This window comes from Mustela nivalis (genome assembly GCF_964662115.1).
Source record: "Mustela nivalis genome assembly, chromosome: 4".
Lineage (NCBI taxonomy): Eukaryota > Metazoa > Chordata > Mammalia > Carnivora > Mustelidae > Mustela > Mustela nivalis.
In genome coordinates, this window is record NC_139023.1 from 66254610 (window position 1) to 66274939 (window position 20330).

The window sequence follows — 20330 nt, forward strand, 5'->3', positions numbered from 1 at the left end:
TACATGTTTGATAATCTTTGTTGATAAGGTCATGCATGATTTTTTTCTTTTTTAAAGATTTTATTTATTTATTTGTCAGAGAGAGTGAGCACAGGCAGACAGAGTGGCAGGCAGAGGCAGAGGGAGAAGCAGGCTCCCTGCTGAGCAGGGAGCCTGATGTGGGACTCGATCCCAGGACGCCGGGATCATGACCTGAGCCGAAGGCAGCCGCTTAACCAACTGAGCCACCCAGGCGTCCCAGGTCATGCATGATTTTAAAGGATATGGTCTATAGGTCTACCTGGGGAAAATATCTCTCCAAAGTTCCGCATTTATCCACAAAATGCTCCCCAGAATCCAGTTTCAGGGCAAATTGTCTTAGTGACTCAAGTGATCTGCCTACAGATTCTTTCAGACTTTGTACATACTTCTGTCACCTGAGAATGACAGTTCCATTTCTTCCTTCTGATTCTTGTCCCTTTTGTTTCTTCTTACACCTTCACAAACAGAAGTTATAACAATGGGCATCCTTATCTCTTTTCTTTTTTAAAGATTTATTTATTTATTTATTTGACAGACAGAGATCACAAGTAAGACAGAGAGGCAGGCAGAGAGAGAGGAGGAAGCAGGCTCTCCGCTGCGGAGAGCTGGATGCGGGGCTCAATCCCAGAACCCTGGGATCATGACCAGAGCTGAAGGCAGAGCTTTAACCCATTGAGTCACCCAGGTGCCCCTTCTTTTTTAATCTCAAGGGACAGCTGTTAATGTTTCACTGTAACTACGGCATTTATAACTATGGCATTTATTGTATTTTATGGATATCTTTTATTATGTTAAGGATATGCCTATCTAGTCCTAGTTTTTATTAGAATGAACATCCAACTTTAGCAAACACTTTACTCTGCCTGTGGAGATACACACACATACACATACACATTATAAAATAAATATAACTTCCAGAATCATCTATAATTCTATAATATTTCATTTATTTTTATCTTTTATTTTTTCTAAATAGGCTCCAAGCTAGGTATGGAGCCCAATGCAGGGTTTGAACTCCTGACCTTGAGATTGAGGCCTGAGAGGAAATCAGTAATCAGATGCTTAATCAACTGAGCTGCCCACACAAACCCACATATTTCAGAAAGGCGTTAATGGCTTTCTGCACTGCAAACTAACTGCTTCTTTGGTGTGTTTATGTGTGTATTATCTGAAACAAACAGGTTAAAGAAGGAACAAGGAACTTTAAAATGAAATTTGCTTGCCATAATTCACAAAGTAGATAAAATACTATTGAACACAGTACTAATGAAATCTGCTTATCAGGAAAACTGAGCGAATCTCTGAAATGTTACCTTTCTCCTTAAAAGTGTGCCGTAACAGTGTGTTCCAATGTTAGCACATGTGGATGGCTGGGGCCACTCGTGAGAACACAGCTGTTGGGCCCCTCCCCAGAGTGACTTTGAAGGTCTGGGCAGGGGCCTGTGTGCCCCGGTGATGCTGCTGGTCTGGAGCCACGGTCCTCAACCAGTCTTCACACACAGGGGTGGGGACTAGGTGTGAGGGCAAGTGAGGAGGCCCCTGTGTGTGCTAGCGCTGTGAGGGAATGTGTGTGACAGGCCAATCAGCTAGCTGACAGAAGCTGTGTCCAGGACAGCTGGCAATGCTATGGGAGGGTCAGGAGGGTCATGTCTGGCAGCCGTGAAAGCCTCATTATTTCAGACAGAAAGGCTTAACACTTACCTTTTGAAATATTCCACTTCCCTCTCTGTCTCATCCATATCCACACTGTCTAGGTCGATATCTTTAGGCAGAAAGACATCATCTGTAAAATGAAAGAAAAGAGGCAAGTCAGATTACAAAAGAACAGATCACCTGGCTTGGCTTAATTTTAAAAATTTCACAAACTGAAAATTTTCTCAAAAATGAGACTTTACAAATAGCCAAGGAAGGGCAGATATCTCTCACCTGCTTGTGAACATACAGGTTCAACTTCAAAATTATGGAACTCACAAGTCTGCTGAGTACAACTGTGGCTCCAGGTCCCACCAGAAGAGACCTGACACCTGGATGCTTGAAGGGACTGGCCTTTACTTGACACATTTACCTGACACGTTTCCATGATGGGAGAAACCTTGAGAAGATTCCTAAAAATCCATCATGCTTACAAGGCTCAGAGTCTGTCCTATGTCCCTACTAGAGGGTGGGAAGGAGTGGGGCATGCTAGCGAACAGAACCCCAGAAGTCAGCCTCATGGGGAAACAAACACTATCCCTTGCAAGTGCCCCTTGCAGCAACAGGACATGACTAACATCAACCTCTATAGGAAGATGGCTCCCCCAGGCATTTAGTTTCTACATGTAACATCCCACAGACATCATCAAACACTTTTCAGGCTGTTCCAATAAAAAGCAAGGCTGTATTTCACTTTTCAGTTAAATCACCCTCTCCCAAACAGGCCAGATGCAGGGAGATTAAGGATTCAGGATTACTCCAACTCCTAGAATCTCAGCAAGTTTGAGGGCTTCAAGTTCTTGCTTCTTCTCTGCCCACCCTGTCTGCTGGGCAGGGTGGGACCTGTGGGACACTGGGCACTTGCTGGCCCTCGGGCGCCAGAGGCTACACCAGTGCACAGCTAGGCTGCTAGGAAGGCTGGCGGTGCAGACACAACACCTGTCCCCACTATCAATAACACCTGACCCCATCATCAACAACACCTGACCCCATCATCACCACCACCTGGCCCCATCATCAACACCTGGCCCCATCATCAAAGGAACGTACAGAATCTCCACTTCCCTGCAGACTTTAGCATGGGATAATTTTTTGTCATCTTTAGAAAAAAGACATACTTTTTTCCCTTCACTGGGGCACCGCCACAGGAGCATAAGACATGGTACAGCTGTGTAACAGCAGCTGTCATTTTTGCTGACTTAGACCATCAAGGCAGAGGGCCATCCCATCTGCGAGCTCACAGAAATGTCTGGGAAGAGCTTCCCTACAGGGACTTGTATGACCACAGCCCCTCCCACCACACTTCTGCCAGCACCCAAAGCTCCCTGTGCCCAGCTTTCCTTCCTCCATGGGGATGCCGACACCCTCAAACCTTTACCACTGCCCTAGACTGCTTTCCTGAGTTGCAGGGCCCCCTAAAGCTAGCTCTACGGGTGTCGTTGGGCATCTGCCCCCTGGTAAGGGCAAAAGTGTGTCCCTCACCATCCGCTGCGAGCCTGCTCCGTTTCTGACGGGGTCCCTCTGGCCCTGTGTTACTCTCATGTCAAAACACCTTCTACGGGCCAGGCAAGTTCTCTGTGAACAGTCTAGGACCTCCTATCTCTACCCACTGCTGCCACAACAGTGCTGACCTTCACCAGCCTCCCAGCTGGGCTCCTTGGGCCCAGTTCCCACCCTGCCCAAGCCAGGCAGTGCAGAGTCATCCTACAACACATCAAGTCACAGCTGCCTGCTTCCACAGCCCAACCATTCTTCTTCAGCCATCAAGACTATTCCAACTGGGCCTCTGTCTAGGTGTTCAACGTGCAGACCTTGCCTGGCTGCCGACCAGACTTGCTGAGGCCTGGTTCAAAGAAGCGCTAATGCATGAAGAAGGGTGACATGGGGCAGGGGTGTTTAGAGATACAATGAAAGTGCGGTCTAGGAAAGCAAGTCTCTGATGAACAGTCTTTCATTACTAGTTCTGGAAGAGGAACAACCACAAAAGGAAACAGATCAGGTATATCTGCTGAAAAAGCTGCCGTACAAAGCAATTTTTAATCTTCCTTTCTTCTGGTAAGAATAATCAATACTGAACATCTTGGTATAAGAAAAAAAAAGTGACAGAACCATAACCAGATTCAGTACCAGGAAGACATTTCTCACAACAGCAAAGCTACGTTAATCAGAGTAGAAAGTGTGACCCAAGGATTCATACCCAGCCAGGCTAGGCTTTCTGTATAGGAAACATTTTGCTTTGCAGAGCTCAGAGAATTCTGTACCCCTGACCCTGACTTGAAGACATGTGCCCAAGGGTGAAGAGGACAGGGAACACTTCACAGGAGGACCAACACAAGCATGGGATGTCATCAGCTGGAGACCCATGAATACCCTGTGTCTGACACAGCAGAAATAATCCAGCTGGGAAATGGGAAGAAGACTGTAAAAGGGGGAAGTAGAAGGATGGAAGCAGCTCATGGACTGTTGTCCAGGAAGAAAGTAGGTGTCAGAGAATCTGCCTTGAAGCCCACTGTGGAAGATAAGCAAGGAAACCAAGGATGCCCAAGGATGGGGCACCAAAGGTACAAGTGTGGAGGAATGCACTCAGGCAAGACTGCCAAGTTTCCCAAACACCAATGATTTTCAAAAATAAAAGCTAAGAAAACACATCATACAGAAAAAGAAACAGCAAATATAAAATATATAAATTATAAAATAATATAAATTATAAATGTCATTGGAGCTGAGAAGACCACACACAGTAGTAATAAATGCAAATGGGCTTTATACAGATAAGATTTTCTATTTGTGGCTCACAAAGCAGGATTAAAGATTTGTGCTGTCTGAAATCAGAGAACAAGCTAACACTAAGGGACGAAGCGATGAGAGCAGAGGTGCCCCGCCAGGGGACTGGAGACAAGGAGAGAAGGGTCAGTGATCACCATCTTAGACAAAGTAGAATTCAAGGCAAAAGCACAAAAACACAACAAAAGGACATTTCTTCGCATTAAACCCCACAATTCACTAAGAAGGTATTACAGTTAGGAATGGGCACCAAATACAAATACCACCTTTATAAAGCAAAACTGCAAGAGAGACAAGAAAACTTAGAAACTCATTAAATACTGAATAACAGAAGACAGGTCAAGAGGACAAAAAAACCAGGAAGGAAACAGAAGACCTAACCCTAATACATCATGCAGCTATATACATTCAATACATCATGCAGCTATATACATTCAATTGTCACGATGGTAACAGAAAAAATGCACATTTATCTCAAGGGTATATAAAGCAGTCAGAAAAGCTGGTCACAAGGAAAATATCAGTAAATTCCATAAAGCAGAAATATTATGAACAATACTCTCTGATTACAATACAGAAAACTTAGAAATTATTAATATAAGACAGGCTCTCCCAGGGGAGCCTGAGTGGCTCATGCTATGATCCCGGGGTTCTGGGATCAAGCCCAGTATTAGGCTCCCTGCTCGGCAGGGAGTCTGCTTCTCCCTCTCCTTCTGCCACCCCCACATCTCCCTCCTTTTCTTTCTCTCAAATAAAAAAATCTTAAAAAAAAAAAAAAGAAAGAAAGAAAGACTCTCCCACCTGGAAACCTAAAAGGCACTATTCAACTACTGGACAAAGGGGGGATAAAAATAAAGAAATTCCTGAACTTCTTAAAACAAAACAAAACAACAATATGCCAATGGAAACATCATCAGACTGAGGTATATTTAAAGGAATGATCAAAGGAAAATTTGAAATGCTAAATACTAAATACTAAATACAATAAAAATGATGGAATAAAAACAAATGAACTAAATTCCCAAATCAAAAAATTAGAGGGGCGCCTGGGTGGCTCACTCGTTAAGCGGCTGCCTTCAGCTCAGGTCATGATCCCAGGATCCTGGGATCGAGCCCTGCATCAGGCTCGGCGGGAATCCTGCTTCTCCCTCTCCCACTCCCTCTGTTTGTGTTCCTTCTCTCACTGTGTCTCTCTCTGTCAAATAAATAAATAAAATCTTTTTAAAAAATTAGAAAATAAACAAAAAAGTGAAAGCAAGAACAGGAAGAAAATAAAGATAACAGTAGGAATTGATGAGATATTAGAAAGAACAAAAGTAAACCTGGTTAATGAATTAAGAGCCTGTTTTTTTTTTTTTAATATGAATAAAACAGATGAACTGTTTTTTCTTTCTTTTTTTTAAAGTAGGCTCCATGTTCAATGTGGGGCTTGAACTCATGACCCAGAGATCAAGAGTCATATGTCCCACCCACTGATCCAGTCAGGCAGCCCCAAAATAAAAGACAAACTATTAACTAGCTGAAAGAAAGAGAATGGGAACAGAACACAAATATATAAAACACCGAACGGTGATTAAAATAGCCTCACTAGGAAGGAGGAGTAGAAAACCTTAGTTTTATCTGGCCTCAGGAATTCAGCTAGCTAACTACCAAATCATTCTGAACACCTGCGAACTCAACCAGAGATCGAAGATAAGAACAGCAGCAACTCTAAGAACAGGAAAGCAATCACTTTCTGGACGGTAGGAGGTACGGAGAAGTGAATCCGGGACAGTATATGGGAGGACAGACCATGGGGGAGGGAATCTCCATCAAGCCGGCTCCTGGCAGTGAGAGAGCTGCGGAGCACAAAATCAGAACTTTTAGAAGTCTGCTCCATGGAGGGACATCGCTCCAGAGGTTTAAGTGAGGAGTAGAGCCCTTGTGGGGACACTGTGGTTTTAGGACCCACAGGGTCACAGAAAGACCAGGGATACCTGCCTGCGTGTGGCAGAGCTCCCAGGTATCAGAGTGGGAAGGTGGCTGCAAAGATACCTAAGACACACCTAACCCAAGAGGCAGAAGATCTGTACTCAGAAAACTATAGAGCACTCATGAAAGAAACTGAGGGAGACCCAAAGAAATGGAAAAATGTTCCCTGCTCATGGATTGGAAGAACAAATACTGTTAAAATGTCTATGCTACCCACAGCAAGCTACATATTCAATGCATTCCCTATCAAAATACCACTCACCTTTTCACAGAGCTGGAGCAAATAATCCTAAAATTAGTGTGGAACCTGAAAAGACCCCAAATAGCCAAAGCAATGTTCAGAAAGAAAACCAAAGCTGGGGGCCTCATAAATCTGGACTTCAAGCTCTATTACAAAGCTGTGATCATCCAGACAGTATGGTACTGGCATAAAAACAGACATACAGATCAATGAAACAGAACAGAAAGCCCAGAAATAGACCCTCAACTCTATGGTTAACTAATCTTTGACAAAGCAGGAAAGAATAGCTAATGGAAATAAAACAGGCTCTTCAACAAATGGTGTTGGGAAAATTGGACAGCCACATGCAGAAGAATGAAACTGGACCATTTCCTTACATCACACACAAAAACAGACTTAAAATGGATGAAAGAACTAAATGTGAGACAGGAATCCACCAAAATCATAGAGGAGAACACAGGCAGCAACCTCTTCAACCACAGCCACAGTAATTTCTTGCTAGACATGTCTCCAAAGGCAAGGAAAACAAAGGCAAAAATAAACTACTGGAACTTCATCAAGACAAAAAGCTTTTTCACAGCAAAGGAAACAGTGGAAAAAACCAAAAGACAACCAACAGAATGGGAGAAGATATTCGTAAATGACATATCGGATATAAGGCTAGTATCCAAAATCTATAAAGAACTTATCAAACTCAATGCCCAAATTATAATCCAATCAAAAACCGGCAGAATAAATGAACAGATATTTTTCCAAAGCAGACACAAATGGCCAACAGACATGTGAAAAAATGCTCAACATCACTCAGCATCAGGTAGATACAAATCAAAATCACAATGGCATATTACCTCACACCAGTCAGAACAGCTAAAATTAACAAGTCAGGAAACAACAGGTCTTGGTGAGGATGTGGAGAAAGGGGAACCCTCGTGCACTGTTGGTGGGAATGCAAGCTGGTGCAGCCACTCTGGAAAATATGGAAGTTCCTTAATAAGTTTAAAACAGAACAGCCCTATGATCCAGCAATTGCACTACTGCGTATTTACCCCAAAGATACAAATGTAGTGACCCAAAGGGGCGTATGCGCTCCAATGTTTACGGCAGCAAAGTCCACAACAGATGTTCATTGACATCTGAATGTTATGGATAAAGAACGAATGGATAAAGAAGATGTGGTATACATATACAATGGAATATTACACAGCCATCAAAAAACCAACATCTGGCCATTTGCAATGATGTGGAAGGAACTAGAGGGTATTATGCTAAGCAAAGTAAGTCAATCAGACAATAACGATAATCATATGATTTCAAAAATCTGTGGAACTTAAAAAACAAAACAGAGGATCATAGAAGAGAGAATAAAATAAGATGAAACAAGGGAGGGAGACAAACCATAAAAGACTCTCAGTCATAGGAAACAAACTGAGGGTTGCTAGAGAGGAGGGGAGGAGGAGGTGGAGGGATGGGTAACTAGGTGATGGATGTTGAGACCATGTGATGTAATGAACACTGGGTATTATATAAGACTGATGAATCACAGCCTTGCACCTCTGAAACCAGTAATACATTATAAGTTAATTAATAGAATTTATATTAAAAATGTTAAAAAAGAGAAAACAGCCATTGAAAAATACGTTTTTAAATACTATATAGTTTCAGACATCTATGTAAATAAGCTGGAAAATCTAACTAAAAGAATAATTTACTATAGAAATATAGTTTATTAAAATTAACCTTATTAGAAACAGAAATACCAAATAGACCAATTTCCATTTCTCTCTTTCTCAGAGACACCAACGAAGGGTTCCGTGTGGCATGCGGGCACTCAAGTTTGTACGGAAGCACAGACACATGAACAGCTGGGACCACAGTGGAGAAGAGTAGGGAGGAGAGGCTTCCCTGAAGTGCACAGGGCCCCGGAGTAACTAGCTCAGTGCAGCAGCGGCACATAGGGAAGCAAGGAGGAAACGACAGAAAGTCAGTAGATGCAAGGTCACAGGGAAACTGAGTGTAGCACAAGGGAGGCACCTTGAACCATGGGGCAAGATGAATTTTTAGTAACTGTTACTGGGTCAGCAGGCTAACCATTTAAGAAGAGATAATCCTGGACTCATGGTTCACACGATAACCAAGAAAACTCTCTCAATGCACTGAGGCTAAATGAGAAAGGCAGAACCCCACAAATGCTGGAAGACACAGGCACACTCCTCTCCTACTTCAGTGTTAGAGTAATGCTTTCCGACCACTGTTTACAATCCAGAGGCACTGAAAGATCAATGAAATGACTATATAAAACTGAGAAAGAAAACCTCTGCATGGCTGGAAAGCATCACAGACACGGTCCAAAGAATTATGTATCTGCAGTCTGTGATGCAGGTAAAAGGCCAATTAATATTCCTAATATATGAAACACTCTTAAAAATGCAAGGAAAGAGACCAAAAACCTAATTCAAAAATAAGAAAAAATATGAACAGAAAACTCACAAGAAAGACACAACAGTCCTTTAAAATATGACCTTACTGTAATTAGAGAAAAATGCAAATGAAAGCTACATTGTAGAGTGATGTCACCTCCTGTCTTGGCTTAAGTCACCAGCCTGACAAGACTGTCTGTGCCAGGCCCTCGCCTTCTGACTCGGCACTCCGCTTTGCTGGGAGTTCCCCACCAAATAGCTCCCAGGGCAGCCTGGAACCCTAGAACTCCCAGCAGCCCCGGGAACCCAGACGGCCGAGGAAGAGCTCCGTGCTCCCCACGCACCCTGCTTTCCAGAACATGTTCAGTTGGCGGGAGGGGCAGGCAAAGGGCAAAAGCTCTAGCATGCTACCTTTTGTGTAAAAGAAAGAAACTGAGTAGTTAACTACAGAGAGTGGGTGGAAGTGAGGAAGAAAAGGGAAAACCAGGCTGGGGGCGGGGGAAACCAACCCAGAGGAAAGGCCTCAACTCAAGCCAGGGTTGAGGCTGCACCTCAATGTGCTGGAGTCCTGGCCCGCTGCTCCCTGCCCCTGCCCACTGCTCCCCACCCTGGGCTGCTGCTCCCTGCCCCAGGCCACTGCTCCCCACCCTGGGGCTGCTGCTTCCCTCCCCAGACCACTGCTCCTGCATGTGCCCTCAGCCTGGAGAGGAAAGAACCATGAAGACGTCACTAAGCAAGCCCACTGTTTTTCACAGCAGGGAGGGTGAGCAATTCTGAACCTGCTTTAGTAAAGCACAACCCTGGTGAGAGGAGGCAGGGGGAGAGGTGACAGGGAGTGCTGCTGGAGCCAACCGTGTGAACCTGTGGTTTTCACTACAGAAATGACATCAGATGCTAGTGTAGGCTGCGTGCACCATGCCCCGACTCCTGGCTGTGTCAAAGGGAAGGGCCTGGTAGCAACAACACAGCAGCAACACCAAGTTTCTAAATGCCACTCTCCTCTGGAAAGAACCAGGGCTCCCTGGAAAATGGCAGATTCAGCGCTGGGACAGGGAAAATACAGAGTAAGGCCAGAACACCTCCTAGTGCAGGGAAGTACGCAAGTGCTCCAAGAATAGTGGGGTCTGGAGACCTTCAAGGGGGCACCCACTGACTGCATCTAGGACAGCCAGAGGACCAAAACATGCAGTGTCAGTAAAGGACTATAATCTATAGCACAAAGTAAGTCTCCATGAATCCACCGTGATATAAATAACTAAACAAATGAAAACCATACATGGGGCACTGGGGAAGGAAAGTGCCTCCCAAAGAGCACCAAATAAGAGATGTGCAAGGAATAATGATGTTAGAAACACCACTACGTGGCAAACAACTCGGGAACAACCAACCACTCTGGGCAAGACTTGCCAGCGGATGTTCCCAGCAGCAGGAGACCTACATCCCCCATCAGACACTTCCCCTTCCGTGAGCAGAGGGGGAAGCATGGCCCCACAGCAAGGAGACTCCATGCCCCCCGTGACAGACACCAGCAAAAGTACCCCCATGGCATTCCCACCCAAAACACACAATCTGAATCTGACCATGAAGAAATGGCACACAAAATCAAACTGAGGGGCACCTGGGTGGCTCAGTGGGTTTAAGCCTCTGCCTTCGGCTCAGGTCATGATCCCAGGGTCCTGGGATTGAGCCCCGAAACCGGCTCTCTGCTCAGCAAGGAGCCTGCTTCTTCTCTTTTTCTTGCTGCCCGCCTCTCTGCCTACTTGTGATCTCTGTCAAATAAATAAATAAAATCTTAAAAAAATAAAGTTGGCCTAATGCTCAGGGACTGATTTATTAAAAAAAAACAAAAAACAAAAAACCCTGAAATTATTCCAAATAAATTATTCTAAAAAATAGAGACTGACTCTTTAGAAATGTCAAGGTCACGAGAAACTGAAGAACCAATTCATTCAAGGAAATTAAGGAGATCTGACAGATGACCTGGACTGAATCCTGTCTCCAGGAACTGGAGAAACAGCAGGAAGGTTTATAATTAGATCATGCTACAGTATACAGTATACATTAATTTCTTAATTCTGATAACCATATCTGTGGTTTTGTAAGAGACTATCTTTGTTTCAAGGAAATACACAGTGAAGTATTTAAGGGCAAAGGGGCTTCATGTCTGAAATTACTCTCCTTTCGTTCAGAAAAACAATAAAAAAGGGAGAAAGAGAAAGCAGATGTGGTAACAGTGATTGGGGGGATTCTTTCTACGTCTATAATTATTCCAAAAGAGCAACACAGAACAACGGCCACATGTGTCTCCTGGCTGTAGCAAAGCCACAAGAAGCCCAAAGCCATGAGAGGCAAGGCAGACCCGGCGACAGGGGGGCCGGCCACACTCCCCCAGCTCCCTATTTACCGATTGAACTGCTGACTCTGTCTCCTTTCTTCTTCCTGTTTTTCTTGCCCTTGCCCTTGGGCTGCGGAGAGTCCGCAGGCACCAGCTTGCTGTCCTGAGGGTGTTCATTGGGGGAGGCGGGCTCTGGGGGGGCTGGATTCAACCGTTCTTCCTTGACGTGGTTCAGCTGCTTTTTGTTATTGTTGTTACTGTTCACTTTTCTCTCCTCCCTCTTCTGCTCTGCCAGAGAAGTGAGGTCAAGCACTTTCGCCTTCGACTCAGTCTGGGGCCGGGGTCTGGGATGGCCCTCGGAGACTCTGGGAGGCTCGGCCGGCTTCCTTGCTGGCTCGCTGCTGGCCTTGCTGGTCTGCTTGAGCTTCTGCTTGCCGCTCCCTTCTTTGTGCTGATGCACCATGTCAAGGAGAAAAGACAGTGGCTCCTGCTGCTTCGCACTGACCTCCTTTGGAAGGAGGAGCCTGGAGTCCCTGGAGTCCACGGGGCTGGCAGTGTCCCCGTCAGCCCCCGGCCCCAGCCTGGGCTCCGTGTGGTCCCCATGTCTGGCAGGAGAGTGAGATGAGGTTTCTGGTTCTTCCGTTTGCTCTAGTGAGCCATTGTGCATGTTTTCAGAGTTAGATACAGACTCTGCTGCTGCCTGGAAGTTTCTAGCAAGCATGTCCAACTTGGGACAGTCTTTACTTGGCCTCTCCTTCTTCTTCTTTTTCACAGCCCTCAGCTTCTGAAGCTCCTGAAGCCGCTGAAATTCCTCCTCCTCCTCCTGCCGCCTCTGCTCCTCACGGAGGTGGAGGTGCCCCCGGGCCCGGGCCTCTGCTTCCAAGCGAGCCTTCTCCTCCAGCTGCCATGGGAAAAGAAGAGGCAACTTAAGACAACAGTTGAATTTTCTTACATTAAGGCATTAAAAACAACAACAACAACAAAAACCTTAAAAACAAATCATATAGTAAGAACATAAACCCTGAAATAGCTTATAATAAGCCAAATAGCTTAAAACATACCTAACCCAAATCATTTTACTCTCAAGAATGATCAGATTTAATCTTTCTACTAAAGTGTACACTTGTTACTTTATAGGTTGTAGCGGGGGTGGGGGGTGCTAGTTAACAAGATGTCCCTTAGAGCTTTTGCCCTAGTGGCACTTCTTTAAAACAAAGTCAGGGGTGCCAGGTGGCTCAGCCAGTTCAGCATCTGACTCTTGATCTTGGCTCAGGTCTCAATCTCACAGTCGTGAGTTCAAGCCCCGCATCAGGCTCTGCACTGGGTGTGGAGCCTGCTAGAAAAATAAATTAATAAAATAAAGCAAGGTCAAAGCAGCTGCTACATCAGAATCCCGTTGTTGTGCAGCGGCTGGATGACAGGACTCACCAGCTAACCAGTGGCTGGCGCACTGCCTCTCCAGGCCAGGCTTGGGCCTTCAAGTACATGTCAATGGGGCGGGTACAGAATGTGTACTAAAAACTGGAATTCCTTTTTTCCAGCCTAGCAGAGCATTGAAACTCCCAACATATGTCCACCAGTGTGACAGAGCAAGTGGCACGCTAACATGTTTCCACGTCACACGGCCAACAGACACTAGCTACTTCCACCCTCTAGCTTGGCATGAAGTTCACTTTCAGTCAAGTGAAAACTGGACTTCACTGGTGACTCCTATTCCAGTCTCGACAGAGACTATTCCTTTTGCTCAGAAAACAAATGAAGGCTGTGAAGAGTGCATGACTCTGCATCCCTGAGCTCCTCCAGTAAAAGACTTTGGCAAATATATTTTATATTTAAAAGTCCTTCCAAAAAAAAAAGGAACTCAAACAAAAGTCCTCCCAGGTTTTAGTTATTTTTTACAACATTCCAGTATGCAATATTTGACAAAGACAAACGCTACTTTGAAGAACTTAAATATAAAATTATGTTAAAAATTTAATGGCAGATGTTTAAAAAATTTAACTCAACAGTTCAAGTAAACCTTATTTAAAATCCTTGTTTCATGTGTTCAAAGTGAAGCCTTGGAGGCCACTCCCAGAGTGCCCCCATACCCAGCGTCCAGTGAGCAGAGTGTTTCTCCCAGCACAGGTCGGAGCAAGCCCGCCCCAGAACAGGAGCTGTAGGGAACCCACAAGCTGGTATGTGGGGCCTTCCTTTCAACAACCAGCCTGTCACCCAGACACTCCGCTGAGATGGGGTGCAGGGCACCGAGCACACAGGGTGAGGGGGCCCTGACCTAACACCCAAGTGGAGAACAGGTCTCACTGCCCCGCTCTAGTGGGGCGGGGCCAACCCCCATCTCCTCAAAGCCCATGAACTGGACCTTGATTAGAACCGTGAGGTATAAGCAGGGATCCTAGCGGGGGATCCAGTTACAATGGTCTCCACAGCACAAGCAGCTGAAAGTGGAGGCACCATCCCCAGCACTCTCTGGGAGTGTCCTCTTGTTCCATGTCTGCTGGGCCTCGCAGGGGCCTCGCGTCTTCCCCAGTCACCCATCCTGCCAGCAGAGGCCCTGTCACCCTTGCAGGTTCTCCTCTATGCACAGCCTGGATCTGCCTGCTGCGGCCTGGCTTCTTAGGAAGCTGAAACCAGGACGGCCGCAGTACCATGCAGTCCCGGGCCACTGAGGCATCCCAAAGAGCAGAAGCTATTGGTCCCCTCGCTTGGAGCCGGAACAGGAAGTGAAGAGCACCGTGTCTCACTTGCTAGTGGACCGCCTCTGCATGCCATGTCCGCCGCTGGGCCAACTTGTCTAGTCTTGGTAGATGCCTGCTTCCGTGCAATCCACACCCTGTGGGGAGGTGCCCAGGGCTGTCCGCAAGGGCTGTCCATCTTACTCTTTGACCCTTGACACCAACGCCGTGTGCCTGCCCTCTTCTGGGATGGCTTTGCCTGACTCTCCTCTGCCAGTGGGGACAAGGAGTGGGGGGTGGGGAGCACCCAGACTATGTCCTAAGAATGCTGCTGTGGCAAAGGGCCTATCCAAGCCTCATGTCAAAGTAACTTCTTTGCCCACAGTCTCCAAAAGCCCACAGTGGCCCCCTTCTATTCCCTCAATGCCAGGGGCCCCATCCTCAACCTCCCTGGGAGAGAGGCCAAGGATCTGCTGTGGCCACCCACATGGGGCACAGGGACCCAAAGGCTTGTTTGAGATCCATCAATAAACCCATGACACAAAAGGGGAAGCCGTGTCCTGAAAACACATCCTGGGGCTTCTGCCCAGCTACGGCTCAGGCCGCAGAGATAGATATGGTCAGGGGCCCTTGTGGCAGCAGCGTGGCCCTGTGGCCCCGAGGCCCACCACAGCCTGCGCCGGCACGCGGTTTACCTTCCTCTGCTTGTGTCTGGCTCTCTTAGCGGCTCGAGTGCTGCTCACGGGCTTGGTCTCTGAGCTGTTGATGAACTGCAGTAGGTCCTCCACCCTTCGATGGTCAACCACACTCTCTCTGTCCGAGAGCTGGTCTGCTTTTTTAGGCTGCTCTTCCTTCCTCTTGGTCAGCCGCAAACGAAGCTTCTCCCTCATCTCTGCGTAGTTTCTACTTGTCGGTGCAGCCGGAGGCTAAGGCAGTTAAAGGAGAGCGTGTCTGAATGAAGCTTCAAGTTTTAATGAGGCTGAATATTGCAAATTTCAGAACATTATTTTTTAAAATGAAAGTTTTTCTTATTACGCCAGTAATACACATTCACGGTAAAAAATAAGGAAGGTAAACGAGTGGCAGCAGCAAGGAAAACCTGTCCCAGAGTGAACAGAAGGTTAATTCTGGCACTGACCCCTCAACCTTTACACGTTCATGAAAATTATGGTAAAGCATGTACACAAGTAGACATTTTTAAACCAGAAAAGAAAAAAAAAAATCACACATACCAATTAATCTACCTCTTACATAATACAGAGTGATTATCTTTTTATGTCAATAAACGTGTTTGTAGAATCTTTCCGTCCCTTTGTGGGTGTCCTGTTCAGTGCCAAAAGGGAAAAAGAAAACTGCCCTCAACCCCGCTGCCAATACTTCTTCTGGACACTGAACACGTGTGTGCACATGTTTAGCAAATGCAGACGGAACAAAGGTAGAGAAAGAGCAACGACCAGCCCCGGCTTTTCCTCCCAACACTCCCTCGGCCCGCCTAATGCCCCCGCCGCCCGGGGCACCATGGCTGCCATGACTTGGAGGGACAGGCCATTAGGAGTCCCCCAGCACACCCTGCACAGCGAGCGTCCCACTGCATGGCCTGCCACGATCCACACCTAATGACTCTCCAGTTGGCTGGTCAGGAGGTCCCCTGCTCCCAAAGAAATGAACACATGCAGTCACGAAACCCTTACAGGGAGATCTTGGGGCGAACATCTGTTACTGTTTCTGGAGGACAAGGGCACCCAAGCAGGAGGCGCCGGCTTCAGAGCTCAGTGCCGACGGGGCCTGCCGGTGCCCGGCGCCCACCCGCGGTCCCCGGGGCACTTACCCCGCCATGCCCGAAGAACTCACAGTAGCAGCAGTCACAGTACTTGCCCTCCTTCTGGTTGGTGGAGGTGGAGGTGCTGGAGCTGTGCTCGGAGCAGCTGTCCTCGTCTGCACTCTCATCCCCGTCGTCCTGCTGCGGGTCATACACGCCATTCTCGCAGCGGTGGCCCTCGCAGTCAGGGTCACTGCAAAGCCATACACAGGCCAGTTACTGGCTGCGCCCCCCTCCCCCACCCACACCAGCGCCCTGTGGGGGAGAGTGGTAGGCAGGCACCAGCTCACCTGCACACGCTGGGAGGGGCGCTGAGGGGGCCATCAGTCGTGGGGGGTGGGGGGGCTCCTGGGGCCGGACAGAAGCTCTTGCGTGGCTCCACGAAGCCTGGGGACGTGGCGGCACTGCTGGGGAAGGCGGGGGCTGCAAGTCCGGCCAGGTGCGGCGAGGAGGCTGGGCCAAGCGTGGGAAGTGGTGCCAGGCCCGTGGGGCTGTTCCTCGGGGCAGCTGGCACCGCGTGTCGGGGGTCCTCCTTGCTGACGCCGTGGAACACCTCACCTGCAAGCGGGGACGCGGAAGGGCACTGAGGATGGCAGACTGGAGTCCGTCTGTCTTCACTACAGCATCCTTGACTGCTTGGTGTGAAGATGCTCAGAGCTGCATGAACTCTGAGGAACGGTGCCAGGAACCCCGCCTGTGCCCCTCACCTGCACCCACCACTGCCAGACACCCCATGGTGTGTATCCCACCCACACACGCTGCGGGGGCTACACTCACCCTCTATACCTCAGCGCGAGCCCTGGGCACAAAGCTGCCTGGTGTGACCAGACCCCGGGCCTATGCCATCCACATGACATTCCCAACCCAAGTGCAACCCCATCCCTCTCCCGTCTTCCCTGCAAGGCCATTAGTAGCTCTTCTCCAACCTGGCCTCTTCTAAGCATTTCTCCTGCAGCAACACAGACATTTTCTCCACCGAGGACAGCTGCCCCCCAGTCTGGGCTCATGCTGTTACATCTAAGTTGACCAAAATATCTTAGGGGCACAACTTCTGCCAAAGCTGCATTGGCTCCTTCCCCCGTGACCACACAAGAGACCGTCGTGTCGTTTCACGATGGAGCGGCCACATCCACGATGCTGCTCACACACAGGGAGGACACAGTGTTCCCCACACAGCCACTGTTCTTAATGACCACTGGGGATGATCACCTGGGCTGAGAGTCACCCTGCTGGCTGCACGGGGGCATTTCTCTGTCTGTCCTATCAGGAAGCAGCTTCCCTACCCCCCTCCTTTCTGAACACATGGGGGATTCCTGACCATGTGTGCTACTGTCCATCCCATTACTCTTTCCAATGCTCCAGCTGTCCTGACTGTGGCTAGCAAGCGCCCTTAGAGCCAGTTTCTGTGGGCCCCCAACCTCTGCTTCCAGAACCCTGCTCCCTATGCTCATGCCAGCACAGGCAGCCATGTCTTCCACACACCACAGACACAGTGGCAGCAGGGGCTGCACCCTAGGCCAGCCAGCAGCCCTACTGGCTCCCTCTCCACCAGGCTTCTGTTTTCAGGAGACTAAGAATTCCTCCATGTGACTCGACAGCAGTGACCTCTTCCTCTCACAAAGCAGCAGGTACCGAGAAGAAAGGCAAGCCAGCGTGGCAAATCCCCAGAGAAAGTTTGTGGGGCAGTGAAACTCAGGTCCAACTCCCAGAGGATGTGTTGTCTGCATGCGAGCATTCTCTGGCATTGGTTACACCAGGCCTCTGGCCACACCAGGGACACGGCAATCACTGAGATGCTGAGGAAGCAGTGGACACACTGAGCTGCCCTGAGGATCCTGTGAGCTGGTGGGCCTTACCTATGGAAGGAGGCCTTTTGGACGACACTTTGAACTGGCTGTTGCTGGACTGCACTGTGGTGGCTGTGCAGGACACGGAGGACGTGGCTGACGATGTGGCCATCACAACTTTGTTCACTTCCATGAAAGCATCTTGGAAATTGTACAAGCATTTCTTTTTCGCAGCATTTTTTTTCTCTTTGCTCTCAGAAACCGCAGGCGTTTCACCACTAGATGGGGGTGGAAGGGCTTCGGGTCTTGTTTCTGAGAGTGTTGGTCCTAGTATGTCACTCCCTTCAGAGAAGAATGAGACAAGTAAAGCCTCTAGAAATACTTCGCTAAAACCTAAGGGACATCTGTTGACTGAACTAACACTGGGGCTGTTACCGAAGCTGGGACTTCACTGAGAGGATGCTAGTCAATCAGTTTCTCTCCAGGGGAAAAAAAAAGGCACTGAGCACCTACTATGTACCAATCCCATGCTAGGTGTCTTCCCAAAGTTATTTTACTTATTTTCTTAAAGCTACTTGGTACTATTAGTCCCATCCTAAAGATACAAGAACCTGAGGCTCAGAGAGGCTAAACAACTTGCACAAGGTCACACAGCTAAAAATCCCTTCCATGCAGAGATGTCTAGTGTAGTTAGCTTTTCTGAGCACATGTAGGGTCTGGGTGTGGGGCCACCATGGGCTCTAAACCTTGTGAAGACACAGATAAGTGTGCAACCAGCCCCTCTTCAGGCACACCTTTCCCTGCGCCTGAAATGACAGCTGTACCCGGGCAGCCGAGGGCTGTGAGGAAGGAGCTTGTTAGAGAGGACAGACCCCTTGTAAGGTCAGTACAGCACCAGGAAAGGAACCTACGTCACAGCACTGAGGTGGGTGGTGGCACGACTGCAAGGCCCCTGCTAGCACCACGGGCCCAACACCAAGGCCTGGAGACAAGAGGCTCAGCCGTGCTGGGGCACGGAGAGATCTGTTGTGCACAGGGCCCCAGAGAGCCCGCTGTACTGGAAGCAGCCACAGGGTGCCAGCACTTGCTCTACTCCGTCCAGGCAGCGGGACTTGGCCGGTGGCAGACGTGGATGTTTGGGTCAGGGGGATGAGGTAGAGGGGCCTTCCAGGAGCAGCTGAGGTGGGGGACCCAACTAGCCTGAGGCATCTACTGGGAGACCGCAGTACACAGACACAGCAATCCGCCCAGCTCAGGTCATTTTAAACCTTTAAGAAAGTTTTAACAAGTTCCTTACCAGAAATTGTATCTGGCAAGAAAGTGCCAGGATTCCAGTTCTTATCATTCATCACTTCTGATCCCCAAAGACTTATAAACTTAGAACTGTTCCACTCTGGAGTGTTCCCAAAACAGCTCGGATAAATATGGTCTTGAAGAGACGCATTGAATACCTGATGCTTGTTTGCGGGATTCGGAACAGGGGCTGGCGGTAAACCCTACAAAAAAAAGGCTCTGATCACATATCAAAATTCACGTTCTGCTTATGTATGTAGTTAAACTACAGACAGATCCCACGATGGACACCCCTGGGGGGGTCGTGCTCACTGTGGGCGGTATCTCGCAGAGCGTGGACCTGCCCAGCGGGCACAACGCATGCCATTGCTCACATGTGAACCAAGAGTACATCTTCCCAGCCACTGATGCTTCAGGGAACCTACCAGCCTCGAGATGACTCAGCAGCTTACAGCATCCCTCCCTTGGCACAGGCTGCATGCAAGTTGCTCCCAGGGCTGAGTCTCAGCGGACATTGTAAGGATCACTGCTTAAAAGCCAACTTTGGAATCACTGACAGAGTGGTAAAGCTCTTCAACTGTGTCTCACACCTGGGCCACGTGCCGTGCAGTCTAAGAACTATGGATTTTACGGGGCCCTGCTGGGGCAGACTGCTGTCTGAAGGCACCGAGGAAGGGTGGCTGGGACCACACACTCACCAAGTGGCTGCTGGCTGCTCCCAGCACACCCTGGCATCCTTGGGCCCTTCCTCCTCTCAGCTCACACCCCCCAGGCCTTTACTACCTGAGCCGAAAACCCCCACGGCTCACCCCCAACCTCCTCCCAGTCTTTTCCCTCACAGCAGCCAGAGTGCGCTTTGGTGAAGTTAAGAGTGAGTCACTGCCTTAGGGTGCACCAAGGCCTTCCTACTGCTCTAAAAATGGAACTTAAAGTCTCTCACGTGGCCTGGCCTATCCCTGTCCTTCCTATTCCCCCAAGCTCCTGGACACACAGGCCTTCCCTTGGTCCTCAAACCCAAGTTCCTTCTTGACCCTGAACTTTCCTTGTGCTGAATCCAGTTTAAGGTTAAATCCAAGGTTAACATCTTAACCTCAGCCCACAACCTTGCTGAATCATATTCATCCTTCAGACCTCACCTAAATGTCCCTAAATATCATCACTGTCTCCTGTCCTCGCCATCCAGCACCTAAGACCAAGGTGGGTTTTCCCGTACAACACACCTAGAATCTACAGTTTTCCCCTCTCAGCACTTACCACAATTAGAATTCATGACATACTGGTTGCCTGCTGGTTTA

General features: G+C 48.3%; 1 protein-coding gene across 10 annotated transcripts in view; it reads right to left on the reverse strand.

Annotated features, from left to right (window-relative positions):
- Window positions 1–20330, reverse strand: part of FAM193A (family with sequence similarity 193 member A) — a 166975-nt gene that overhangs the window by 8282 nt on the left and 138363 nt on the right. For 7 of the 10 annotated variants that reach the window (XM_082727057.1, XM_082727056.1, XM_082727058.1 and 4 more), the window contains 7 exons: window positions 19040–19238; window positions 17812–18084; window positions 16246–16513; window positions 15965–16148; window positions 14832–15062; window positions 11531–12362; window positions 1723–1804 (listed from right to left, as the gene is read on the reverse strand). In XM_082727057.1, coding sequence (XP_082583183.1) covers window positions 1723–1804; window positions 11531–12362; window positions 14832–15062; window positions 15965–16148; window positions 16246–16513; window positions 17812–18084; window positions 19040–19238 — 2069 coding nt within the window. The remainder of the gene's footprint in view (window positions 1–1722; window positions 1805–11530; window positions 12363–14831; window positions 15063–15964; window positions 16149–16245; window positions 16514–17811; window positions 18085–19039; window positions 19239–20330) is intronic. The other 3 variants (XR_014310715.1, XR_014310716.1, XR_014310717.1) reach the window with 1 other exon arrangement.